Genomic DNA, 27,709 nt, shown 5'->3' with positions numbered 1-27,709 from the left:
CAACAACATATTCAGATTTTAAACATGATAACCGTTTATTTTTTCTGACAAAGTATCTTGAAACATCACTTAGCCGGTTAACCAACTATAAAGACAGCTGCAGGTTAAATCTTATCTCGGTTGTGGATAATTCCACCTGGCAGACTACATTCAGGGAGAGAATCGGCTCAGGCACGGAAACAGTCGCGCAGATATGACGTCACACTTCGGGGTCCTCCATGAACTGATGTCTCCACGTGAGTGTATCAACAGCATGATGGCTTGGATGTAAATTCAGCCCTGGACTTGTTTGAATTGAAGATTGAAAAAGAAGCATTTTGCGTGAGACAGAAGGTAATAATGATTATTAAAAACACAGTGTTTGTAACAATTAATAAATAAATAAATTAACTAACGTTGAGACAGAGTTTGGTTTTCTTGCTGCCATCAACTCTCCATTTGTTTTGGCAGCAAGTTAGCTCCATTCAATCCTTCCTTCCATTTCAGTTTGACATAACTTTATTGGTGCTACTACAACTTTTTATGTCACACTGATGTTTTCTTCTACATGTTTTTTTTTCTTCTCAGTGGCAGTGAACAATGGCGACAGTCCGCAAGAAGGTGGACAACAGGATTCGTGTCCAGATAGAGAATGGAGTCGCTTTGAAACATCGAACCATATTTGTGGTGGTGGGAGATCGTGGGAGAGATCAGGTAATCCTTCCACTCCCTGATCTCCTCGTGCAAATGTTACAGTTTCAATAAGCTTTCAATCAATGTTTACATAAGTCTCTTTACATGGTGAAGCAAACCAATAAAATCTGTCTCTCATCCAGGTTGTGATTCTGCATCACATGCTGTCTAAAGCAACCGTCAGAGCACGGCCTTCTGTATTATGGTGCTACAAAAAAGACCTGGGATTCAGCAGGTCTGTGTGTAAACTCATCTCTGAGATTAACAGTATATATAACAGTTTGCCATTTATTGTCTCAAAAAAGGAGAAGAGTGTTTGATTTGTCCAAAAATGTATTTTAACAGCAATCGGAAGAAGCGCATGAGACAGCTGCAGAAGAAGATAAAAACTGGCACCTTGAATCTGAATCAGGATGACCCATTTGAGCTCTTCATCGCTGCCACCAACATCCGATACTGTTACTACAACGAGACGCACAAGATCCTGGGGAACACATACGGCATGTGCGTCCTGCAGGTGAGTTACTCCTCGCCGGCTGTGAAACCAGTGAGGACAGAGGTTGGGAACCAACTGCTGTAGACTAAATGTATTTGACCCGTGAGCTCTTTTGTTTTTTGTGACACACAGGACTTTGAAGCCCTCACTCCCAATCTCTTGGCGAGAACCGTTGAGACCGTAGAAGGAGGTGGTATAGTGGTGATTCTGCTAAGGACGATGAACTCTCTCAAGCAGCTTTACACTATGACTATGGTAAGTCCATAACCTGTTCCATCTCCATACATGTCAAACTCTAGTTGCTCGACTTAGGATAAAGGTTGGTTGTTTTCATCCAGGACGTACACTCTCGTTACCGGACAGAGGCTCATCAGGACGTGGTGGGAAGGTTCAATGAGAGGTAGGTGCTCCTCTGCCTTTCATGGAATTTGGTGCATTTGGAGCCAACAGTTTTACAATAATTATTCCTTTTGGCACACTGTTTCTAGATTCATTCTGTCGCTTGCATCCTGCAAAAACTGTGTTGTCATTGACGACCAACTCAACGTCCTGCCGATCTCCAGCCACATGGCAAACATCAAGCCTGTCCCTCCAAAGACTCAGGTAATTATATCAGATTAGAAACAATTATTTGTTCAATCAATTTGTTGATCAACAGAGAATAGTAATTAGCTGTTTAAGCCAATTATCAAGCAAATATGAAGAAGATTTACTGTTTCCAGGGGGCTATGTGAATATTCTGCTTTTCTCTCTTTTATATCATTTTAAAGTAAATATCATCAGGTTTTGGACATTTGGTAGAAGAAAACAAGATATTTAATGAAGTTGTCCTGGGCTCAAGGAAGCTGTGGCATTGTTCACTTGTCATTTATTTTGCACCACTTCACTGCTTGTTTGTACAAATGTAAATTACACATAACATACATAACATTACACATATTTTTTTCTTCTCTCCACTGGCTTCAAGTCATGTTTTCAAAAATGTAACTATTATCGTACCAACATTAACTGTTCAGGCTTCTTTTTAAATGCGTTATTACTACTTGTAGTATCCTCAGGTCTCCGCCAGGAGACTTCTGGCTGTTCCATGACCAATGCAGAAACAAAATATTTTTCTTTATTTAAAAAGTGTATGAAGTGTCAATTGACAACCTTTCAAATGCAAATCTATGGATGGTGTCATCTGGCAACTTTGAGGCATTTTCATTGGAAAATGATTAGCAACACTGTACAGGACACACTGCATTTTGTTTTCCACAATTACTTTGGTTGTTCCATTATCCGCCATCTCCTTTTAATAGCGACAGTCACTTCAAAAAACTTGCTTTGATACTCTTTGGTAACAGGGATAGCTAAAGGTAGCTACCGGGGCAAAGAAAATCACTATCCTCATTCTGTTTTAGTTACGAATGGTTGACTCACTGCCTTTGTGCCATAAATTAAGTCTTCATCTACCAGGGAGATCGTGCCTGGTGGCAGACACAATTGCATTGTTAAAGCCAGGCTTATAGGGAGCCAATGTAAATGATTTGCCAGTTTAATATTTTGAGGCCTGTTCACTTTAAGATACAAAAGTACTGACTTCTGTTTTGAAAAGTGGTACATAAATAAAGTTTGCATGATTGTCGGCTACATGCTCCCTGATTTCTAACCCGTTGTCTCGTCCCCTTCAGGAGGATGGTTTGTCTCCACGAGAACAAGAGCTGAAGGATCTGAAGGAGTCTCTTCAGGACACTCAGCCTGTGGGCGTGTTGGTGGAACGCTGCAAGACCATGGACCAGGTCAGGACCTCTCACTAAAGAGCGTTTACACATTTATATATCAAAGTATAACTTCCAATGAATGAACCAATACGATTTTAACTTTCAACACTTCACCAACAGATCCCAACATTGTTCCATAGACATTACACCTCCGTAGCCGTAATATTAATAACTTTCATGGTTTGTATCGTCCTCTAGGCTAAAGGAGTGCTGAAGTTCATCGAGGCGATCTCAGAGAAGACTCTGAGGAGCACCGTGACTATGACTGCTGCCCGTGGTCGAGGCAAGTCTGCAGCACTGGGGCTGGCCGTCGCCGGAGCTGTGGCTTTTGGGTACAAATAAGTTTTATGATGTCATACAAATATATCAGTTTTGTCAATTACATTGTCTTACATTTTTTGTTAATGATGGCCTGATGTTCCTTACAGCTACTCCAATATCTTTGTAACCTCGCCGAGCCCGGACAACCTCCATACCATGTTTGAGTTCATCTTCAAAGGCTTTGATGCTCTCCAGTATCAGGTAGGCTGCCTGATATTCTTCTGTTCATCTGCGACGTTGCATTCATGCTGTTCGCACAAACCAGTTCATCTCCCTTTTTTTGGTTTTGTAGGAGCATCTTGATTATGAAATCATCCAGTCTTTGAATCCAGACTTCAACAAAGCTGTGGTGCGGGTGAACATCTTCAAAGAACACCGACAGACAATTCAGGTAAACAAGACCAGACCTCTGTTCTCTGTTTCTTGTTACTTCCAGTAGTTATTGAAATACTCATATCTGACCTTCCTGTTCATGTGACCCACAGTACATTCACCCAGGTGATGCAGTGAAGCTTGGCCAGGCTGAGCTGCTGGTCATTGATGAGGCTGCAGCCATCCCTCTTCCTCTGGTTAAGAAGCTGCTGGGGCCTTATCTGGTTTTCATGGCTTCAACCATCAACGGGTCAGTAATAGTTTCTGGATGATATGCACATTATCAAATGCCACATTACTTTTGTCCTAAAAGATTACACACAGACATTTGGAGAAATTCATTTTGAGCAATATGGATTTCATGACCAGTGATGTCGAAGCAATACTTATAAGTATTTGTATGGCTGCAAGATACAATTTTTTTTTTCATTATCATTCTCGATACATTGTTTTAAATATATATTGTCAGAAATTCAGAAATATATATACGTCATAGTTTCCTAAACCCAAGTTAAAATATTCAAATTGCTTGTTTTGTTTAACTAGTAGCACAAACCCCAAATATATTCAGTTTAGTAGAATAGAAAACTAAGCAAATAAGCAAATATTCACACTTGAAAAGCTGCAAGTCAGTTACTGAAATAGTTAATATTTCCGTTGATTCTTAAATTGCTTCTTCATTTCAGCTCAAGCTATTTGCATTTCTTCTGTCGTTCATCTCTGCAGGTATGAAGGCACTGGGCGCTCTCTTTCCCTCAAACTGATTCAGCAGTTGAGGCAGCAGAGTGCCGACAGTCAGCAGAGAATGTCAGCAGAGAACAGGAGCGTCACCACAGAGAGGCTAGCAGCCGGTAAATATCTCAGTGTTTTTATTATATATATGTAACTGTAATTGCCATGTTTCTCTGAAAACGATGGATTGCTACCTCAGGGTTGGGAGTGAGTTGCTGCACGAATCAAATGAGTTAAAGTGTCTCTGTGTCTTGTCCACGAGTGAGAGTAACATGGATGGACCCAGAACAAATGGCAGAAAATGGCTGGACTGACTGTCGTTTGTTTATCTGTCTCTGTTCACAGCTCGCTCTCTCCATGAGGTTTCTCTTCAGGAGTCTATTCGGTACGCTCCAGGGGATGCAGTCGAGAAGTGGCTGAATGACCTGCTCTGTCTGGACTGTCTGAACATACCCCGGCTCATTTCTGGCTGCCCACTGCCGCAGACGTGTGACCTGTATCCTTCATGCACCTTTTTTTTTTTTATAAATACTTAATTATGACTTTTTCAACATACTATACTATGACTTTTTCCAGGCTTTTTTTCAACACACTATAGTATGGTGCTTTTTTTTGACGATATATTTAACCAATGCCTTTTATCTTGCTTTTTTCAACATACTATACTATGATTATTTAGGAAATTTTGTATGACTGATAACACAATATGCAAGTCCAAATCAAGTTCTAGTTTCTTCTGTGTTTGTCCTTAATCCCCATGTATCAGCTATTATGTGAACAGAGACACGCTGTTCTGTTACCACAAAGCATCAGAGGCTTTCCTGCAGAGGTTGATGGCCCTATACGTGGCATCGCACTATAAGGTGATTTTATTAGTTTGTATTCACATAACTTGCTTTTCCTCAAGGAGCGTAATGTCATTTTCATAGTGTTAAGTCATCCTTGTTTTTAATTCACTCAAATTATTTCTTGGGTCCAGAATTCACCAAATGACCTGCAGATGTTGTCCGATGCTCCGGCCCATCACCTTTTCTGTCTCCTGCCACCTGTTCCTCCCACGCAGAACTCACTGCCTGAGGTCCTCGCTGTGGTGCAGGTAAGACACTCCAGATCCTCTCATGAAACGAGAGTGAAGGCCATTCCATTGATTTAAAAGCAAACCTCTGAACTTTTTGGGACTTATTTGCGTCTTACCACAGAGGAAAGTCTTCCACCAAATCAGCCATGCCTGATTCACATCAAGCATTCAGAAGCAATTTTAGCCTCTACGTCTTTTTTGCTTTTATCTGATCTTTTCCATTTGTCAGGTTTATTGACTTGACTTGCTGTATACATTTTTCTCTGTCCCTCAGGTGTGTCTGGAGGGAGAAATATCTCGGCAGTCCATCCTTAACAGTCTGTCCAGAGGAAAAAAGGCCTCTGGTGACCTCATTCCCTGGACGGTGTCAGAACAGGTGCACACTGGTCATAAATCTTTTTACAAAATCGTTTCAGCTCACGTTTTCAAACATACATAAAAACCTCTGCTCCTTTCTTTGTAGTTCCAAGACCCGGACTTTGGCAGCCTCTCTGGAGCCAGAGTTGTGCGAATTGCTGTAAATCCAGACTACCAAGGGGTGAGAGCTAGCGTGCCTCAGTGTGTTTGCCCAGTTTTTAATTAACCAGGATGTACTGTATGTAACTGTATTTTCTTTCTTTTTTTTTTACCTGTCCACTAGATGGGCTACGGCTCCAGAGCTCTCCAAATGCTGCAGATGTACTATGAGGGCAAGTTTCCCACCATGGATGAGAGCACAAACTCAAATCCCAATGAGATCACCTCTGTCAGCAGTGAGGTAATGCAATTAAATGTATTCAGCTATATTTAAAAGACACCATTTCTTTACATGAAATGTAACTAAAGTAAAAGCACATTTTAGAGGTTACATTAAACATTGGCTTTGTTGTTGTCTCTTGTCCAGGCTGTCAGTCTGCTGGAGGAGGTGATCACTCCACGGAAGGAGCTCCCTCCTCTGCTGCTGAAGCTGAGTGAGAGGAGAGCAGAGAGGCTGGACTATCTAGGAGTTTCTTTTGGCCTCACTACACAGCTACTCAAGTTAGTTTCCTTGAATATGCAGAAGTGAAAGGGGGTAGTGATATTTTTGCAGATTTAAGAAATGTTAAAAATGTATTTTTGCAACCTGACAGGTTCTGGAGGAAAGCCGGTTTTACTCCAGTCTACTTAAGACAAACCCCTGTAAGTATATAAAGTAATGTTCTAGTATGTTTATGTACATGGTGCTGTTGTCACATGCTGTAATTATTGTTGTATGTGGTTGTCTGTAGAATGACCTGACAGGAGAGCACTCTATTGTGATGCTGAAGGAGCTGAACACTGATGAAGCCACAGAGCAGAGCCAGTGGCTGTCGGCCTTCTGGAAAGGTGAACTTCCACAACGTTTTCCTGCACTACCTCTCGAGATCTGGTTTGTTTAAACTTTTGAATAGTCTGACAGAACAGTTTTTGTTTTCTTTAGATTTCCGTCGGCGCTTCCTGTCTCTCCTCTCCTACCAGTTCAGCCGCTTCCATCCAAGCATGTCACTCAGCATCCTGCAGAACAAGAAGTCCAAGGAGAAGACGAGCAGTAAGACTCTTCTGCTAACTAACCTCATTAGATTTCTTCTGCGTCTCATAGACCTGATCTAACTTCCCTTTGACCTCCACAGTTCTGACTAGCTCTGAGCTGTCATCACATTTCAGCCCCTATGACCTCAAACGTCTGGAATTGTATTCGAGGAGCATGGTGGACTACCACCTCATCATGGACCTGATCCCCACAGTGGCTCGCATGTTTTTCCTCAAGCAGCTCGGTGACGTCTCTCTCTCTGCCGCACAGTGTGTAAGTTCCTCCTTCCTCCACAGTTTTATTGTGGTAGTTGTTGATTGTGGGCAACTGTAGCTCATTGGTAGACACCCAAATTGCTCCTGTAGGCTTTCCCTGCAGTGTATTGATGGTTAGATAGTCCTGATTGCCCTTGCCATCAGTGTAAGAATGAACATGTAGTGTTAAAGCACTTTCAGTGGTCGGAGAACTAGAAAGGCTCTATACAAGTCCATTTACCATTGTCTCTGGGGTTTTTTCTAGGCGTTACTGCTGGGTATCGGCTTACAGCACAAATCTGTAGATCAGCTGGAAAAGGAAATTGAACTCCCAAGCTCACAGCTAATGGGACTCTTTAACCGTCTGATCCGGAAATTTGTACAGGTAAGTTCACTCTTGAAGACATAATCCATTGTTATCCTCATGATATAAAGAATATCCTATAACACTATTGCAACTACATTAATACTTTTAATGCATTTACTATCCTAGGTCTTCACCAGCGTCCAAGAAAAAGCCATTGAGGCACAGATGGCGACTACCAAAGACGTTTCCATGGAGCCGACTGTCAGAAGCCTTACTGACGATCTGGTATTTGGCAAACAATACATTGACCATCAAAATTGTTGTAAACAAGCAAAAATGCTAAACATTTGCTGGTTTCAACTTCTCATGCGAGAATTAATCTGTTATTAACAGGATGAAGCAGCCAAGGAGTTTGACGAGAAACACAAGCAGGATGTAGAGAAAGTCAAGGATATGGATATGGAAGAGTGAGTATGAGGTTATTTGTATGAAGCATTATGAATTTAAAATGTACTGGGCAATATTTACTGCAGCTATAATTATTTATTTTGTATTTACAGGTACAAGATCCGTGGAGATGATGACGAATGGGACCAGGTGTTGAAGAAAGCAGGAAACACGGCTATCGTTAGCATCAAGAGGTAACGTGTTATTCCGGATCTTTGGCAAAAGTGTTTTTGTTGTAAAAACATGTTTGTAATGATATCCTACTCCCAACAGTGACAAGAAGAGGAAGTATGAGGGGGGAAACGCAAAAGCAAACAATGGGGCTCCTGAGCATGGGAAAGTAAAAAAGAAGGAAATGCAACACGGCAAATTCAAGAAGAGCAAGGACAAGCATGGCAAATTTGGGAAGATGGCGTGACTGTAAACACAGCTGCGTTGATGACATATGTGGGGGCACAAAGCAGCATCAACATGATCTGTAATTTGGAGCGCAGCCGAAAGACTGAAATATTTGTTGAGATGTGTATTGTTTTTATCCTTAGCCTTTTTTTTTTTTTTTTTACATTCTCTACAGATACATCTGCATTTCTACAGTATGTCATGACAAGTTTGTTGTTTGTATTTGATGTGTTCAACATTGCACAGACTCTGTATATTAGCAGAAAATAACACACAAACACTTGTTGTACTAAATAGATATAATTTACTTTCAGTTATTACAAACATTTTCTGCGGTATTTTAAGTGTTTTCTTGTAAAAAAACGTTATGGAAAAGTTGTATCAAACTGAAATTTGAGGTATATAGTTGGCTGTAGGTTCCACTGAAAGGTTCACTTAAACACCTGAGGCTTTATAGCAACCCACTTCTGTTTGAGATGCTGTTTCACGGTGTCTGGTGCAAAGATACAGTCTATGGCCTGCTCGGAGAGTTTCCATAAGTCCTCACGACTGAGACCAAACGTTGAAGCTGCCAGCTGATATTCTTGAGACAAGTCTGTACTGAAGACGCCCTTATCATCAGTCTGTAATGTGATAAAGAATAAACATGAATCATGGTTAACTTTAACCATTAAGTGTCATTTCAGTCATTCAAACTTTGAGAACCCCTGATGTAATAAACCCTGTCAATTTAGAGAGACAGCATATTTAAAGGAAAATAAGTCATAAAAAGATTCCAAGTATATCATTAAAAAAATAGAAGTATGGTATCCCATAAAAAGTAAGTGTAGTATGTCTATTAAAGACCTATTATATTGTGTCACAAAAAAATAGTATGTAATGAATTTAGTAATAACAAGTCATAGTAAAATATGTAAAAAAAGAAAGAAAAAGGGTCATAGTACAGGATGTTGAAAGTGTCATAAATGTAGTCAAAAAAGGGTTTATAATATGTAATTAAAAGGTGAGTTTAGTTTGTCAAAATACATTTATAAAGTCATAAATAAAGTCATGAAATGTCTTAGTGTAGTATGTCTTACAACAACATAGTATATAAAATGTCAAAAAGATAGAAAAAAGTAATATTATAGTATGTCATAAATAAAGTCCTAAAAAATCATAGTACATTTTGTAAAAAAAAAAGTCTTATTATAGTATGTTGAAAAAGACAAAAAAGTTACAGTAAAATATGTCATAAAAGTCATAGTATAGTATGTTAAAAGAAAATTAAGTTATAAAAAGACAGTTAAGTATGTCATAATTTGGTCATAAAAAGTCTCTCCATGCCATAAAAGCCATATTACAGTATGTCAAAAAGGTCATATTATTGTATGCCATGAATAAAGTCATAAAAAGTAATAGTATAGTGTGTCATAAAAGAATCATGGTACAGTATGTCAAAAAGCCATAGTATACTATGTTAGAAATTAAGTCATAAAAAGAAATAGTATAATATGTCATTGATTTAGATAAAAACGTTATACTATAGCATGCCATGAAAGCCATAGTATGGAATGTCATAAAGGTCATTATTATATCAAATAAAGTAAAAAAAAAAAAAAAACAACTAGTACTAAAGGTTGTCAAAAAAGTCATAGTATAATATGTCATAAATTAAGTTAAAAAAAAGTCGTAGAATAGTATGTCATAAAAAAGTCATTGTATAATATGACACAAAAAAAGTCATGCTACAGTTCGTCAGTCATAAAAATTCATAGTATAGTATATTGAAAAAGTCATAAAAAGTCATAGTATAGAATATCATGAATAAAGTCATTAAGCCATAGTATATATATATATATATATATATATATATATATATATATATATATATATATATATATATATATATATATATATATATAGTAGATTGTCAAAAAGCCAGGAAAAAAGCATAGTATGTCAAAAAAGTCTTATCAAAATACGTCATAAATAAAGTCATAAATTGTCATAGTGTATGTATGTCATAAAAAAGTCATAGTATAACATGTCATAGAATATAAAATGTCAAAAAGCCAGAAAAAAGTCATGGTATTATTTTTCATAAATGAAGTACTAAAAACTCATATAATAGTATGTCATATATAAAGTCATAAAAAGTCATAGTATATTTTTGCCATAAAAAAGCCATAGCATAGTATGTCAAATATTCATAATATACTGCGTCATAAAAAGTCATAGTAAAGTATGTCATAAAAAGTCATAGTATATAGAACCATTAAAAAAGTCATGGTATGATATGTCATAACAATGCCATAAAAAAGTCATAGTATTGTTTGTTGAAAAAGCCAGGGAAAAAAAGTAATAATAACATAATATGTTGTTAGAAAGTCATTGTATAGTACATCAAAAAGCCAGAAGAAAAGTCATAGTATAATTCCATAAAGAAATCATAGTATAGTATGTCATAAATAAAGTCAGAAAAACACATTGCATTGTATGTTAAAAAAAAATCATAAGATCATATTTCAGTATGTCATAATAGGCCAAAGTATATTTTGATATGAAACGTAATAGAGAGGAGTTATAGTATATTATGCTATAAAAATTCACAGTATGATATGTCATAAAAAAGAAAAAGTATAGTACGTCCTAATAATGAATTCCTTAATATAAAGATTATAGTATGTCGAAAATTAAGTCATAAAAGAGCCATAGTAGAGTAAGCCATAAAAAGTTACAGTAAAAAAGGATATTATTGTAGGTCATAAAAATGTTAAAGTATAGTAATGGTATGACATTAGATTTTCAGGTGAACAAAATGTTTTTTTACATGTCAAAGTAAGGTAACAAATCACAGACTGTGAGGTGTAATGGAAGGAAACTTACACAAATCACACAAGGATGCCCCATCTGGTACCAGTACTTGAAATGATGTTTGGCGTAACATGGTACAGTCTGTCCTTTGACGTTTGATGTCAGGCAAAGCTCTACAAGAAAAAGACCTAGTCAACTTACTGCGAACACACAAATAATAATAATTTGCTCTCTCTCTTACCCAGCGGTATGTTGTTCGTCACCACTTTGTCAACAAGACCTTGAGATCCACCCACTTCAGGATGCAAGAAGGTGCCGTGACCGATCCTGTCTGGACGAAGATTCAACAGCAAATCTGACTCCTCCAGCTGTGATGGTACCTGCAACAGATTTAGTTGTAATGTCAGATCACTAACAGATAATGTGACTACAGATATTGAATAAGTTTAAAGTCATACTTCTGAGAGGTGCAGTGACAACTTCAGTCCACAGTTCTTGGCCCTCTGCAGAGCAGGAAGTAAATCTTTGCCATGGCCAACCTTAAGAAGAAAAGTACATTAATTATTAGGATGTATTGTGACAAAATCAAGATGTAGTTGGTCCAAAAACCCACTTCATGATTTAAAAGTAAAAGTACTCTTGTGTATGAAGTGAATTGTAAGAATTAAAGCTTCATGATGCATTTATTTTGAAATATTGTCTGACCATTGGATCTCCACTGAGGTCAAGTCCCAACACCAAACCGTCAGAAGACAGCATGAACTCCTCAGCTAGCTTCACCGTCTCCATGGCAACTTCAGGCCCATTCCTGCGGTCAATTGCCACCAAAAACCTTCAAGACAAATGGTTATATTCAAAATCGTGCACTACTGTGGTCAACACTCGAACACTGTGCAGTATTTTGGTGGTTTTATCACTAGTAAATGATGGTGGCAGGAGTCTGCCATACAATGCTACATCTCACACAGCTGAGATACATCTCTGAACTTGATGCAAATTGAAATAATACAGACTCTGCCTACCTGACATCAATGTCCAATCCCTCACTTTTACACTGTTTGATGGCTTTGATGACAGTTTCAACATAACTCTTTTTTGTCAATCCTAAAGGAAAACACAATAATTCTGTTAGCCTAATAATTTGATGATACAATCCTGACATTGAATCACATTGTAAAAATATTAGCTTCCATGTTGACATCTTTACCTGTTCCTTTCTCCTCCCTTGGTGTGCTCCTCAGCTCTAAGTATTTAACACCATCAGCCGCAAACTCCCTGATAACATCTGTGGCCACCTGGGGATAAAGACAAGAAACACCTGTCACTGATATTCTGTTAAAAATATATACAGTACCAGTCAAAAGTTTGGACACACCTCCTCATTCAACTACTTTGAAGAATCTAAAATATACTTGGGTAATAACATTTGATGTTACTTTATATTTTAGAGGTTAATATTGTACTCCATTTATTTGATAACATTAGTTACTATCAGATGATTAATACAAAATATAATTAACTTATAAATTAGGTGGTATTATAATGACTTACAGTACCAGTCAAAAGTTTGGACACACCTTCTCATTCAACCACTTTGAAGAATCTAAAATCTAAAACATATTCTGGTTTGTTGAGCATTTGTTTGTTTACCACATAATTCCATATGTGTTCCTTCATAGTTTGGATGTCTTCAATATTAATCTACAGTACCAGTCAAAAGTTTGGACACACCTTCTCTTTCAATGGTTTTTCATTATTTTTATTTTTATTTTTTTCTACATTGTAGATTAATATTGAAGACATCCAAACTATGAAGGAACACATATGGAATTATGTGGTAAACAAACAAATGCTCAACAAACCAGAATATGTTTTATATTTTAGATACTTTAGAAGTAGTTGAATGAGAAAGTGTGTCCAAACTTTTGACTGGTACTGTGTATATAAAAGACAGCAGAGCCAATTTTATTTGTCAACACTCACCATCAGGATGTCCTCCTCTGTGTCCACCAGCTGATGGATGACCTTGAAGACTTGAAAACACCTGCGGACACACAGGCGCCATGTTGTTATGATGCTGACCCGTCTAACAAAAGACCCTCTTCCCATTGTCACTTTACTATTGTCTGCATGAACAACACTTCATTTGTTTACCAATGCACACACAAATAAACAAATCTAATGCCAACAACATCTTTTTATAGGTTACACTCACTCATCCAGGGTCCTCCGCTGGCCTTTCCCGATAGCAGTCATGCCATGCTCGATGTTGAGATGCGGTTTTCGGCTGATGAGTTTCTCGATGGTGGTGACGCTGACGGAGCCGTTCAGGTGTGCGTGAAGCTCCTGGTCACACACGCTGACGTTATCATGTATACACACTATACAAAATACACTTAAACTCTTCAGACTCCTTTCTCTTCCAAAGATGTAACAATACATTTGTGACTCACCACTTTTGGCAGCTCCCGATAAAAGACATCCGCTTCATTCTCCATCTCTAACTTGAACAAAGGGTTAATGCGTGAGCTGCTCTCTGTCAGCTCTCCTTTGTTTTCAGTCTTTATTTTCCTGTTGCACTAGAGGGTGCAACACGGATATGAGTCCCCCTTTTTCAGTGCATTCCCTTCCTCAAGGTTCCGCTTGTTTTTATTCTTTATTAAACAAAATGACACAGTACAGATTTTGTGTGCAGGTGTTTTACATATAGAAGAATAACAAAAGAGTGTCATGACAGCCTTTCTGTAGGTCGAGTTAGAAAGTAGGTTCACATATTGTTCCGCTGAGAAAAATCCTTCAGGGAAACATAGCAATATAATACAGTACCAGTCAAAAGTTTGGACACACCTTCTCATTCAACTACTTTGAAGAATCTAAAATATAAAACATATTCTGGTTTGTTGAGCATTTGTTTGTTTACCACATAATTCCACATGTGTTCCTTCATAGTTTGGATGTCTTCAATATTAATCTACAATGTAGAAAAAAAATTAAATAAAGAAAAACCATTGAATGAGAAGGTGTGTCCAAACTTTTGACTGGTACTGTATATATATATTTTTTATATTTCTTTTAAATTCACATTATACAACATCATTATCATATCTATTATAAAATAATTAATAACAAATCTGCAAAACTTTCCACAATTTCTTGGTGTGAAAACAATGCCAAAGTAGGTGGTAAGCTGTTCATCTATTCATCACAGAAAGACTAGTTTGTGTATATGTTCTTTTAAATATCTATATGTAGTGATTGTCAGGTTAATATTTATCAATAACTTTGAAGGACACTTCTTCAACCTTATTCAAGTTAAAGTATTGGTGAAGAAGCATCCAGACCTTCATCCAGTTTTTTTCCCACTTTCTTCCACTGTTTAAATGAAGGCTTTGCAGTCTCACTTCAGCAGTTCAAAATGTACTAACTAAACTAAAGTTATGCAATGCTTTTCCTTCCCTTCAAAGATTATATATTTGGTTTCTTTCAACAGGATAAAGACAATGACTCTTATTTTCTTATTCTTTTTTTATTTTGTGTAGCAAATTCCCAGATATAAATTTTGTTTGCTTTTTATTTTGAAGAAATGGAAAATTAACATATAGCCACCATCTCACTGTCCTTAAATAGGGAAGCTTTGCCATTAATGGCATTGTTTCCTTGCTTGTAAACTGCAATTGATATCAGCAATATCTTTCATAAAATAAGTAAATAAAGAAAAGCGTTGCAATGCTTAAAGAAAGTAAGCCCGCCATGTGACATTTTAGCTTTTTTTTTTTTTTTACCTTAATATATTAATCTAATGCCTCTTATTATGTATTTTCTTTGCGGAACAAAACACATATATCATAGTCCATTAAATATCAGTGGTGGAAGTAGAAAGAAACAAAATACCCTTAAGTATAAATAACTCTGAATAGTTCTCGTACTGTACTTATTGTTAGTACAGTATTAGAGGAACATTATAGTAAGCTTTAATGCACACGTTTATTGCGTATATTAAATAGCTGTACTTCAACTAATTGACAAATTGATGAGAAAGGATGCTAAAAATAGTCACCATTGGAAAAGAATTTTCAAAATATATTCTTTTTTTATTGTTGAAAATGGCAGCACAATCAAATTATTAACACTCTCTGTTTCTCATTACGTACAAAATCCAGAAAATTTGGTAAAATCCGAAGATTAAAAAATGAAAATATTTGTTGATGTTGGAGGGAAAATTCTGTACATTGAAATTATGTCTAGATGACTGAGCTGAATGATGTTATTATATCAGTAGTAAGGGTGAAAACTTGTGCTTCCTTTTTTGACTTATAGAGGGATCAAAACACATTTCAAATCATATGGCAATGAAAAAATTGAAGCTGCATAATCAAAGTTATTTAAACTTAATCCTTTTAACTAAATTATTCAACATTCATCCAAAAAGGTGTACCTGGAAGCTGTAAAAATACAGCAAGTAATGGTGTATCACAACTGTTTTCCTACATTTGAACTGCTCTCCTCTTTAAACGGATATGATGGATTCGATCAATTTAGTCAAATTATGTTACGGTCTTTTCTACATGTTTGTAAAATGTAATAATGCCACCAAAATGACCAAGGATATCAACATAAAATACATAAAATATCTATTAAAAAAGGTCAAGGCACTGTGGCTCGGAGGCAGCGGTGTTTTCTAAGGAAAGACTCGTCAATATGACAATTAATCATTCACTCTTGATAACCGAGAACAGAAAAACTCACTCGAGCAACTGAACCAGTAGTTAAGAGTCACTGCAGTTTAAACAACCTGAGGTGAGGGATGATGCTAAGAAACATAATGTTGACAGTTTTACTTAACGGTTCATTAACAATGTGTGAAAGCAAACTTTTTCATGAACTTTGAAAGAGCAGTCTTTTGAAATCACTTTTTTCCTCCTAGGTTATGGTCCAAGTGGTCAAAATGAAGGAAGAGGAAAGTCACTTTTTGTGTGGGTTCTGTGAGATTCTCATTGTTTTTTTATCATCCCTTGGTTGATATGTTGTAGCCACTCCTTCAACATTTGAAAGCTTGGTCGAGCAGCAGGATCCAGGTTCCAGCACTGTTTCATGATGTTATAAACCACTTCAGGACAGCCATCTGGACAGTCCATTTTGTAACCCTTCTCCACTCGAGGCACAACGTCTTTTAATGGCTACAGAATGGGAAAAGTTGTTAGTAGACAGACGTGTTATCACATGGAGGTCAATATGAGGCGAATAATGTGGCTGGTTAAAAATACAGGAAAACATTAAAGAACACAATATATACAGTACTTTTTCTTAAAACATTTTCATTAAAAGGAATGTAGTTTATAGTCTTATTTTTATCATGTTACTTTATTTCAGGTATGTACATTACTTCAAAGTAAATAATATAAGGTGGTATACATATTGTGAATTAAGTTCGATAAAAGTCACAAAACTACACCAAATATTTTACCCTTTAGCATGTAGTAACACAGCAATAGGAACAAATCTAGTCTGTAAATGCTTTGCTGATTATTCTCTCTCTTAAATCAAAGCCCTAATCCTCCTTAATATGTTCTGTATGCCTCTTTTCCTAAATATATTGATACTTACAATTCTCGGGTAAGGCACTCGGCCAAAAGAGTAAATCTCCCAAAGCAAAATACCGTAGCTCCAAACATCTGATTTGGTGGAAAATTTCTATTGATTAAGAGAAAAACACACCCAAGAGTTTACTTCAGTCAGTGGGACATACACATGGCAAAGCACACTACTCAACATGGCATCAGTCCTTTTGAACAACAGTTTACCTTTTCTCTGAGGGCCTCTGGCGATGTCCACTTCACAGGCAGCTTAGCAGTGTCCTGAGTGGAGGAGGCCTCCTTGGTCAGACCGAAGTCACTGACTTTGGCCATGTTGTCTTCTGACACAAGAACATTGCGGGCTGCTAAGTCTCGGTGGACAAAGTTATTGATTTCCAGGTACTCCATGGCTTCACAGACATCTCTGTCAAAGGACAAGAAATTGTAAGTTCAAAACCTCAAGGAGCTTTTGTTTTTCACTCTCAATCCTGGGATCAACAACACAAATTTCCTAATAATCCAATAAAACACGGACAATGTTAAAGGTAACCCTGGATTCTTTCAAATTAACATGGCTTAGTTTACATTCAGTGTCTCTTGACTACAATATGTTGCATGCATCTCCAACTCTATGAAACATTTGCTTTTAATGATTTTTTCTCCTCCTTTACTGGCGCATTGCTGCACTTGCTGCACATCTAACAATCAACAATTGTCAATGCGTCTAATTGCATAAAACAGAGAGAAATGATACAGCTGTTCTTGCCCCCTTTATTTGGTAATATTGATCCATTTTTTAGGTAGGCGGGGGACGTAAACGACAAGTTTATTTTAAAAACACGTCCAGTAGTTTGACATGCAGAGCAAAAATGCAAACACTTTTGATGAGCTGCTCTTCAAAACAGCTGCACATATAAAAAAAACTCTACAGTCTACCTTTAATACAGTAGAATTGTAGATACTGTATAAAACTGCAGTCATACGCACAGTGCAAAATTTAGGAGAGCATCTCCACCGAGTACTGTCCGGCCTCTGGAACGTAAGTAGTCAACCAAACAGCCCTGAAAACAAACAAACAGACACGTGACGGCTTTATAAAAGTACTAAAGATGTAAAAAAAGATTATTATCAGACAGTCTGCCACCTACCTTGGCCATGTACTCAGTAACTATAAACAGACTCCCTTTCTCCTCTACAATCACTCCAAGCAGCTGCACCAGGTTATCGTGTCTTAGTTGCCTTTGGAAGAAGAGGAGCACACAGACATGTAATGTGGTGAACATGTTAGTTATTATAGTTTATTCATGTAAGTAAAAAGTGACAAAATGTAAAAATGTCCTTACGTCATGACAGAAGCCTCTGCAATAAAGGCCTGTGCTGTAGCATCATGCTTTATGCATTTCACAGCTACTTTAGTGCCTCTATAGTCTGCCACCATGACATCTGGAATGATCACAAACGATAACATTTAACTCACATTTAACAATGTCTACTCTTATTCACCCTTCTTCCTGATAAAAAAACAACAACAAAAATAACAAATAAACTTCTGTTAAACCACATGGGGCATGAGGGAATGTTTCATTGTTAAAAGCTAAGTACTTGGAATTTCATTTAGTTCAGTTTTTACTTGACTTTTATCAAAACCTTTGAACACAATCTTTACACAAAAATGTAACTTTAATACTCAATGTTTACCTATACTTGTTTACACAATGTAGTTTTTGAAATAAAACCAGTCATGCTCCATCTTTATTCCCTGTTAGCATGTTCATAATACATATCTGATCCCAACAATATGTATATCATTAAATAAAACGGGTCACTTGTACTATGCAGTATAAACTTGAAGCTACTTGCCTCCAAACTCTCCTTTTCCAATAACCTGCTGTAGCTTGAGGTCTTTCCTGCTCATCGACCAGCCACCTGTTGTTCATTTAAAGAGGAGACAACATGCAGTTGAACATAACATAACAGGCTGATAAATGCTTCGCAAGAACAAAAAGCCTAAAATGATGTGGTTGCATGGATTGTAAAGTGAGACTTACCCTTGGAAAACTCATCCTGAGCGGCCACCGTCCCCTCCTCCAGCTTTGGCTTAATGAGTTTGGTGCACAGGCCATCTGCATCTTTGGTGTAGTGCTACAAAAAAAGCAAAACCTGGCATTATTTTATGGAATATTTAAGCTTATAACTAAACCACCTGTTTAAACACTCACATAGCTTCAATTAAACTTCATACGACAAAAAACACCACAGTTTAGGGGCAATAAAACTCAGCAAGCAGCGTTTCATAATGACCAATAGAGGGCTGTATAATCAATTGACTGACTCAAATAGATCAGACTAAAATTACTCAAAGTTCTTTTTTTTGCTCTGTAGAGTATAGAGTATGCTTCTGTTCAAAACAAGCATGTTAAACAGGAAAAGGACTCATTTTAACAGTAAAGAGCTTGGTGTCTTTTGAGGTTAGATCTCTGCATCTCAGCACTGTTCAGTCTTCCTCTTTGACACTTCCTGTTCATTACTTGTTCCAGGAACTGTATGTGGTCTATGAGGTAGCACAGAAACGTGGGGGCTCTCAAACAGGAAAATACAACAAACATACAGTAGACGAAAGCTCTAGATTGCACAAGAGCAAACAATAGAAATGCCTCGTTTTATTTATAAAGCAAAACCAAATTTTAATGTCTTACCTCAACTAGCTGCATGAGGTTTTCAAAGTACCCCTCGTCATCGATTGTGAGCTTGCCGTTGGTGTAGACGATGCGGTAGTGCTCAACCTTGCTCTCGCAGCTCACACACAGGGTGTAGTCGCCGGGGAAGTTGGTGCTCTCTCGCACCAAGAACAGGCCAGTTTCATGAGGGTAAAGCAACAGCTCTGCCTGCTCCCGCGTTATCTTCCCATGAAACCATCTGGGAGTAGAAGAACCAGAGAGGTTACAGGGCATCCAAAATAAAAGAGACAACCAGACAAAAAGGAAACCACTAACACTTATCTAATCACTATGAATAAAAAAAATTAAAAAAATGATTGAAATCTACTTGGATCATCTCTGCAGACTTCTTTCTGTTTGCATTAATCAAAACAAAGCATATTACAGGTACAGTCAGTTCCTAGTTTATTCGGTAAACAAATCTAAATCTAACGCAGTGTAATGCAACAGTCCTGCAATAAATCCATCCTTCCTGAAGTTTATAATTTTCACTTTCTGCTTACCTGTTTAAGAGCAGTGCTTGTTTATTTTTATTCGTCATTTCCATGTCTACACTTATAGCGCTGTTGTATATACCGTTTTACACTCATACAGGGAGGTGTTTCTAATATTTGGTCCACCCTATTTTTATCAATGAAGATAGAATAAATATAAGAAACACCACTCAGTATGACGCAGTTACTCAGTATAATACAGTTTAGCAGCACGGCAAAAACAGCCTCCAAAATGAGTATTAAGTTGTACAAAATGTTATTACAAGAAAATAAGTATATACTCTGTCAGCACTGGAGGGGATGCCTCCGACTGTTTAACAATTATCAATCAGAACAATATCAGTGTGTAAAAGCTGTGAAGGACAAATGCCGTTTACTAAGGAAATGATTCATTTTGGGCATGTGTTGCTAATTTCTTTCCAATAGCCTTTGAGACATGTTCATCTTTCGTTGTTTGATGCAAATTGCAAATAAAACAAATACTGTTCTGGGGATCAAGAGGTAGAGGTTACAGTAATTTGCTTATCCGTTGTGACCAGTTGTATTATAGAAAGGGACACAGAAAGTACAGTAAATTGATTTGCATCTGGCTCCATGAGCAAGTTACATTTAAATATCAAACAGAAAAACAGCATGTTGAAAAGCTCAGATAAAGTAATTTCATTTTTTTCTTCCACAGAAACACAGGGGATTTAAGATTTCTTAGACATAATGCTGTATCCACTCAGATGCCCATAAATCCCCTTTACCATTCTACTCTCAAATTCAAGGCTGATGACATTTAAAAATAATAAAAACAGGATTTCATATGATAAGATCAATTTGCTGGTGGCTGTTGTCTGGTAGGTTTGTCTTCATGAAGTCATTCGAGGCATCATTTTGTGATTAGGGGCTCTATAAATAAATAAACCTGTCACTCATTGACATGCTCTCATGCCTGCACACACAGACCAGTCATGTTGCAGAACGGGGAGATTTGAGATTACTTCAATCTGATATAGAAAAGAAACAACAGGAAACTACGCAGCACAAGTTCAAGAAAAGCTGAGCTGGAAACAGAAACAAGTGCACTGCAATTACAAGACAGCCCGACCCAACTGTGGTCCCCATTCACATAACTACAGTGTCACTGCCACGACAAATAGCCCATCTGCCTTCAGCGACCACACAGCCAAAGGAAGAGGGCAAAGTCAAGCTATTTTAACAGTAGCTGTAAAAGCCACACAGAGCTAGTGTAGTGGCAACTTTTGGGTTATAGACAATACATATAAACATAAACCTAATCCTGTTTGCTTTGAAAGTGAAGGATGACATTAAGCATCGAAACCAAGTAAACCATGATTATCTGTGTACTCACGGCATTAGACTCAGCTTCCCTCCAGATTTCACTCCTTCTCTTTTCTGAACATAGTTGGCTGGAATTGTTCCCTCACGACCTGCAGAATTTTTTGCTTTGTACCAGTTTGGATCCTGAAACACAAAATGTCAGAAATGGTTAAAAATGAATAAATTAAATATGAATGTGGAGTAGGAAACACAACCATGAAGTCCTCTATGTGTTTTCACATCTACAGACATGTTGCATGAGAGCAAAACTCTATATTTATAAGAACACAAGTTAGGCCACGAAACATTACCTTTGTGACAATAATAATCGTTAACACATCTCCTTTATTGAAGGGCAGGTCCTGCTCTGATGTGCCTTTGAAGTTGTACCTGGCCACACACTCTGTGCCCTGTGGCCATGGAGTCTACGGGAACATGGGAAGATCACTAATTAGTAAAAAAAAATGTCTCATAAATTACCCATCAGATGTGTATCTGAGTTTTGACAAGCATGTACTCTGGAGGCCCATCTTACCTGGACCTCTGTCATGGTGAGGTGGTTCAATCCTCTCACAGGTGATGTTTTCTAGCTGCTACCATTAGAGCTGATAGACACACACACACATACAGTACCTAAGAGAGGGAAACAGAATTTAATCAGTTTGACGCTCCTTGCTTCAAAGATATTCCCTTAACCACAAACTAATTCTCAGGATGAAAGTGAATTTGTGGTTTTGCTGTGTAGGTGCGCATGTTCATTCATACAGCTATTAGTTTCAGAACAGACAGTGTCAGTAAAAATAACTCACTGATAAAGAAAGCAGAACTAACAAGTCTTTTTTTTAAACTCACACTTTCACAACTGGGGCAGAATGTTTCCATGACGCATGAATACATAAAGACGACCAGGATTCTGTGTGTTGATGGATAATAACTCAGAAATATGTACTATACAGTATATTTTGGAATAATATTCTAACTGATGAATTAAAACCATAAAACTGTATCTACTTTGTACTTTTCATTCTTTATGGTATGGTAAGTTCATTTTGACCAGAAATGGACACACACTGGTGCAAAGCACCAATGATTGGCCCTTGCAGGAATCAAGATAGCTCTCTTCAGCGCTGGAATGCAAACTTGTGGTGAGATCTGACCAGACCCGAAGGACTCATCCAGCCCAGCGTTTCTTGACGTCAATAAAGCAGCCGCTGCGACCGTAACCTCGGGCCTGAGTCACCCAGGAGAATCGTTTCCATGATACATGCACAACAACTCTATAAAGAAATGATGACCTATTGATTAAATCTCACTCAACACCCCCCCCCCCCTCTCAATCCTCCTCTGAAACCCCACTTCCTCTCTTCTTGTATTAGTTCCCATGGAGAAGAGGTGGGGCTCAATGGTCAGAGCTCAGGGAAAATCCTGGCTTTGATACATCTGCAACTTTACATGAGGTCACATCCTCCAACATGCCTTTTGCTATGCAATCAACTTCCTGTATGTGTTGGGGGGGTTCAGATACTGAAATCATCATATCACTCTCCAAGCTCTTCCTTTTAAAACAATCTTTCTTCTATTGAAAGTATAATCTGGCATGTCTGCTTTGTCACACATTTTAAATAATTACCAGCCTCTACACAATAAATGAGACTAAAAACTCTCATGCGTCCCAGAGAGGCCTGTCATCACTCAGTATGATGAGGATGAGACCGATGTTGTCACCCGTGGAGCACTGCAGCTGTCTATTTCAACACATTTCCCACACCCATAAAGGACAAACCCATTTTGCACCGGCTCGTCTCAACCCATCTTTTCTACGTTACACTTTGACATTTCACACGGCACGGAGAGTCATAACAGGAAAAGAAAAAAAAGTCCGAAGCCATGCTAGCGGTGCTTTGAGGCTGCAAGGCTCATTGCAAAGGAAGCCAAACCAATCATACCATGTGACCCTTCAACACACGTTTTAAATGCCTGAAAGTCATGAGAGGTTCAACCAAAGAGACTTTCCCCTCTCTAGTTTTGTTTGTTTACATATTATTTAGAGGCCTGATAGGCTAAAGGTATCCAGTATTTCATAGAAAAAGGTTTAAAAAAAAGAAGAAATATTTTGGATTATCTCCTATCTCTTTAATCATCTTGTGTCCGGCCCGACCCCAGGGTCGAAACCACTGTGCTCTTTAGTATAAATAATGAATAAAACAAATTTTTCCGCAGCCAAATGTTTCAATAATAACAATCTACTAGTATAATATATAATAATGTTACAATGACAGAGCCTATTTTAGCTGCATGGTCAGTATGTTTACTTTTAAACTTTTTTGTTTATAATAATAATTGTGTACTTTTACCTCTGTATAAGATCTCAACACTTAACATGCAAGACCAAAGTTGAACAAAGACCATAAATGTCTGCGCCAAATTGCAATTTAATCTATCCAACAGTTGTTGAGACATTTCATCCCAAATGTCAACCTGCTGTCATTGCTAGAGGTAAAGTTAAGTCAAGGGATCATCAAAGTCTGTAGTATTCATCATGTGGGGACCATGAATTTTGCGAAAAATTGTAATTGTTGTTGAGATGTTTCAGCCTGGATCATAGAGGTGGTCCAACCGTCAATATCGTCCCAAGAGCCATGCTACTAGCGTGGCTAATAATTCATCATAACTAAATGATCCATTCTTCTAAATGAAATCTCTATGAATTATAATTTAAAGCAGGAAATTGACCTTGGGACGATCTGAACACAGAATTTGCTAAATCTGTCGATGGTGGAAGAGCAAAGTGATCTCACCAAGTGCTGATCAATGGGGCCAAGGCCGAGACACAACAGCACTTTTTAATTCCTCTCTTTTGGGACAGTTAATGCATCTCAGCAGCAGCAGGCCACCAGCAGCCGAATGGGACAAAACTCGGTCTGTCATGGTGTCACATTGCCATTTCCAGAGAGCTCCACATGGAACCACAGCTTGCTCTTTTCAAGAAGCGGACAAGGCTGTCATTGTGAGTCGGTCGAGTTTCTACTGACCCCCGTCTCATAGAGAAGTCCATCATCATCAGTCTGTCCAGTGAACAGCTTTAGGGGCAGCAATGATTCAGTTCTGCAGGTCTGGAGTTGCGAATTGTATGTGACTGTTATCATCATGTGAATTCTCTTTAAAACAAACATGATACAGCCATGATACAGCCATTGCAACCAGTTAATTAGTAAATCCCATTGAGAGATGTTGTTTTAGGGCAATTTGGCATATAATTGGCATTAAAGAAAATCCTATTGTTAAAAAACCAAACTGGTTGATCAACACTCTGTTTTGTCTGTCTTGTCTTGTGGAAGTAAGTCACAGTCTAAACTGTACAAATCAGTGGCAGCCTGAGTGCACAAAGCAAGACAAGACAGGAATGTAGAAATATCTCATTTGGTCTTGTTTAAATCTGCCACACCCTGCTCTATCTGTAGAGGTGAACATGCTGATCATGCAAGGGTGTTGCAAAAGCTGCTGGGATACAGTGAAGTGAGGATGTCTGTAGGTCCTGTGGACAGATCTGCAAATGTGTCACTCAAAAAACAGCATCATGCACTGGTGTTTGAAATCTGACCCTTAAGAGTAACAGGGCCATCTTCAAATAGATCTCAGTCTATTTCTCAGTCGTGGAAAGCTACACAGCACTTTTACTAAAGTACTGTAGTTAAGTGGAACTTTGATGTACTTGTACTTTACTTGAGTTTTTTCATTTTGGACAACTTCTTCTACTAAGACTTCTACTCCACTATATTTCAGAGGGAAATATTGCACTTTCCACTCCACAACATTTATCTGACAGCTAGTTAAATTTAAGATTAAGATCTAACAAAACGTGTAAAAAAAATCATAGAATAAAACGCCTTGGTAAAAATGTAATCAGTGGTCCCAATTGTTTGGGGTCATGACCCCTTACAAAGAAGCAGTATCTACTTGGGGCCCCTTGTCACATTTCAGATGTCTATGAGTTGTTAGCAGTTCCACCAAAGAGACGTTTGCCCTCAAAACATCACCAGACGGTTTCATTTATGCAAAATGCTGCTTTCACATCGATGCACCAGTATTAACGACCTAATAAAATAATATGTTATAATAATACAGTCACAGCGGCCATTCATTTGTGTAAAGTGAACTTTACGTGTACTTTGCTGAAAGTACTTCTGTGCTATTACTTAAGTAGGATTTTGACTGTGTGCTCCTGTATCCATCCTCTATTTGCAGCAGGGGGGGCTGGGTAATTTGCCCCTCATGCTGACCCTCCAGCCTCAGGATGCAACTGCTTTGATGCTGCTGCCCTGTTATCACCACCCTTGCAGCAGCAGGGTGGCACGGCCAAGTGCAGAGAGAAGGAAACAATGATTTTTGTCCATGTCCCCGAGCTTTCATCTGGCAAATATACAAACCAACTCACCGAGCGGTGAGAAATGTACAGAAAGAGAAAGAGTGCATGACATGCCAACAGTTCACCCAGCTGGCTCTGACAGCCTGCAGATGTTCTTGAGGAACCTCAGAGGAGGAAATCCCCTCTGGCTTCAGCACAACAGCTGGACTCTGGTGCAGCAGCACTGCTCACTGAAACCGAGATCTCTCTGCAGGATATAAGACAGGAAGTACGAGTCCGGTGGTAAGCCCTGCAGCACAAGCCGTCATTGTATCACTTCAATGACGGCCAGTTTGCATGTGAGGCTAAGTAATGCAAGTTATGAAAGCATACTGGTATACACGTAAGAAAGCTTCCTGTTCTTCATCAATAAAAATGAAAATGAACCTTGAAGAGCAAACCCAGGATGAGAAAATCATTAGTTATCGGTCAGGGGGAAATCCCCCTTAATTTGGCATCCAGTCACAACAGTAAACTTTGCATTTTACTCCCGTCCAAAGTTCAAACAACACAATGAAGGCCTTGACACTTATGCCACTTTCCGTAATTGAGGCTTTTACTAAGTAAACATATCAAAAAAACACCATGTAAGGTAAAGCTGCCATGCCTGAGCAGTGAACGGACACTTCCTTGCCGAGGTGCTATGCACACCATGCAATGCTGCTCTGCTGATGCAGCCATGCTTGACACATGACAGAGTAGCAGTATGCTGTGGTTTCATGAGCATGTTTCATAAGCTCCATCCTTCTTTACAGTTTTGTTACACTGTAAAAGAAGAATCCTCCGTGGAAGAAGCCCCAAGGCTTTGCCAAGCAGCACCAGACTTGCGTCAGCCTTTTTCAGAGAGCCAGAACAGGGCTTCACCCCAAAACAAACCCAAGAGGTCCTCAATTCCTCCCTCTGACAAAAAACCTACTGGTTCCATTGAACTGTTTTGCACTTCGTTCATTGGTGGCTTGTTCATTTTGTATGTGTTTTCTGCGAATGACAGACTGAAGGAGAAAAAGCAATAGTAAACCATTTAATAACAACACATCTGCAAGTTACACATTCCTGCAAGTGCAGCCAGTTTTGCAAGGTCAGTAACAGTTTCAAAAAAACAAAAAACTGCTGCAGGCTCTGAAACAGTCCCGATGCATCATCTTGAGTCAGCAGAATACAATGATTAATGGTCAATAACATTTACATTACAGAGCAGCTTTGAGAGCTGCATGCTGCAGCTTATGCACCCCAAAAAGCAGCAGAGGATGTAGAAGTTTGATGGAGGATGTAAATAAGGAAATGACATTTTTACTAAGCCTTATTTTGTTTTTCTATAAAGCCCTTAGAGCAACACTCATTATATAATAATTGATTGTACCTACTTGACACAGGTCACAAACTATAATGATTTCTGATACACATTAGTAGAGGTGTTACTGTACAACAAGACAACGGAAGTGAACAAGCTGGCCGTTTGTCTCTATTTTAGAAATGATGAACCAGCTTCAATGTATCTACAAGCAAAGGCTCCATTTCAACATAAACTCTTACCTGTTTGCAGGCAAAACCCGATACGTTTGAGGCAATAACAGGTGATCTGGCTACAGTCCTTAGTGCGTTTTCATCTGATCCACAGCAGACAAATTCCCATTCACGAAATAAATAACCGACAGTTGATGTCGAAGCGCATAAAGTCCCGATGAGGAAGTGAGATCTGCCTCAGGTGACCCGAAACTTCAGCAGTCCAAAAGTATCTCAATAAAACCAGCTCAGACTGTTGTTGGTGCGTCTCCTGTCAACATCATTTGGAAAAGTCGCTTAAAATTCTGAAAGAAAGAACTTTTTTCTCTAAAACGTTTTGCTGCAGTCTCGACGGGTCTTCTGTAGCAAAAGGTCAAGTGAGAATAAAAAAACGCGATAACTTGAAATGTCGCAGCGATGAAATAAATGCGATTCAGACCAATTGAGTCTACTTCAAACTGCTCCACTCCTTTTCCCCTTCTGAAAAATTCAAGTTTTTGCCCCACCTTGATTTTGCATTGCACAT

General features: G+C 38.2%; 3 protein-coding genes across 3 annotated transcripts; 1 reads left to right on the top strand and 2 right to left on the bottom strand.

The window, feature by feature from the left end:
- The first annotated feature begins 178 nt into the window (after positions 1-178).
- nat10 (N-acetyltransferase 10) lies at positions 179-9,036 on the top strand. The gene is made up of 29 exons (XM_054619289.1): positions 179-333; positions 568-693; positions 816-907; positions 1,018-1,189; positions 1,301-1,423; positions 1,507-1,568; positions 1,657-1,771; positions 2,842-2,949; positions 3,130-3,263; positions 3,360-3,453; positions 3,545-3,643; positions 3,738-3,874; positions 4,351-4,475; positions 4,702-4,852; positions 5,123-5,219; positions 5,336-5,452; positions 5,709-5,810; positions 5,898-5,972; positions 6,075-6,191; positions 6,318-6,451; positions 6,544-6,592; positions 6,682-6,778; positions 6,873-6,980; positions 7,063-7,235; positions 7,482-7,601; positions 7,710-7,808; positions 7,917-7,990; positions 8,084-8,164; positions 8,244-9,036. The coding sequence occupies exons 2-29, from the start codon at positions 580-582 to the stop codon at positions 8,386-8,388; spliced, it is 3,114 nt and encodes a 1,037-aa protein (XP_054475264.1). The 5' UTR covers positions 179-333; positions 568-579; the 3' UTR covers positions 8,389-9,036.
- Positions 8,801-13,769, bottom strand: adal (adenosine deaminase-like). The gene is made up of 10 exons (XM_054619290.1): positions 13,619-13,769; positions 13,381-13,511; positions 13,149-13,209; positions 12,373-12,460; positions 12,188-12,269; positions 11,871-11,997; positions 11,624-11,704; positions 11,407-11,545; positions 11,238-11,338; positions 8,801-8,992 (listed from the first exon to the last, which is right to left on the bottom strand). Exons 1-10 carry the CDS (start codon positions 13,661-13,663, stop codon positions 8,801-8,803), a joined length of 1,047 nt encoding a protein of 348 aa, XP_054475265.1. The 5' UTR covers positions 13,664-13,769.
- A 954-nt stretch (positions 13,770-14,723) lies between these two features.
- On the bottom strand, positions 14,724-27,653 carry LOC129107825 (tyrosine-protein kinase CSK-like). The gene is made up of 13 exons (XM_054619390.1): positions 27,214-27,653; positions 21,811-21,908; positions 21,587-21,700; positions 21,307-21,419; positions 19,435-19,654; positions 18,787-18,880; positions 18,599-18,664; positions 18,082-18,181; positions 17,887-17,977; positions 17,726-17,799; positions 16,967-17,162; positions 16,770-16,856; positions 14,724-16,342 (listed from the first exon to the last, which is right to left on the bottom strand). The coding sequence occupies exons 2-13, from the start codon at positions 21,823-21,825 to the stop codon at positions 16,157-16,159; spliced, it is 1,356 nt and encodes a 451-aa protein (XP_054475365.1). The 5' UTR covers positions 21,826-21,908; positions 27,214-27,653; the 3' UTR covers positions 14,724-16,156.
- Positions 27,654-27,709: the final 56 nt, after the last annotated feature.

This window comes from Anoplopoma fimbria, chromosome 19 (assembly GCF_027596085.1).
Source record: "Anoplopoma fimbria isolate UVic2021 breed Golden Eagle Sablefish chromosome 19, Afim_UVic_2022, whole genome shotgun sequence".
In the NCBI taxonomy this organism is placed as follows: Eukaryota; Metazoa; Chordata; class Actinopteri; order Perciformes; family Anoplopomatidae; genus Anoplopoma; species Anoplopoma fimbria.
The sequence above is the reverse complement of the archived record's forward strand: the minus strand, read 5'-3'. Positions and strand labels throughout refer to the sequence as shown.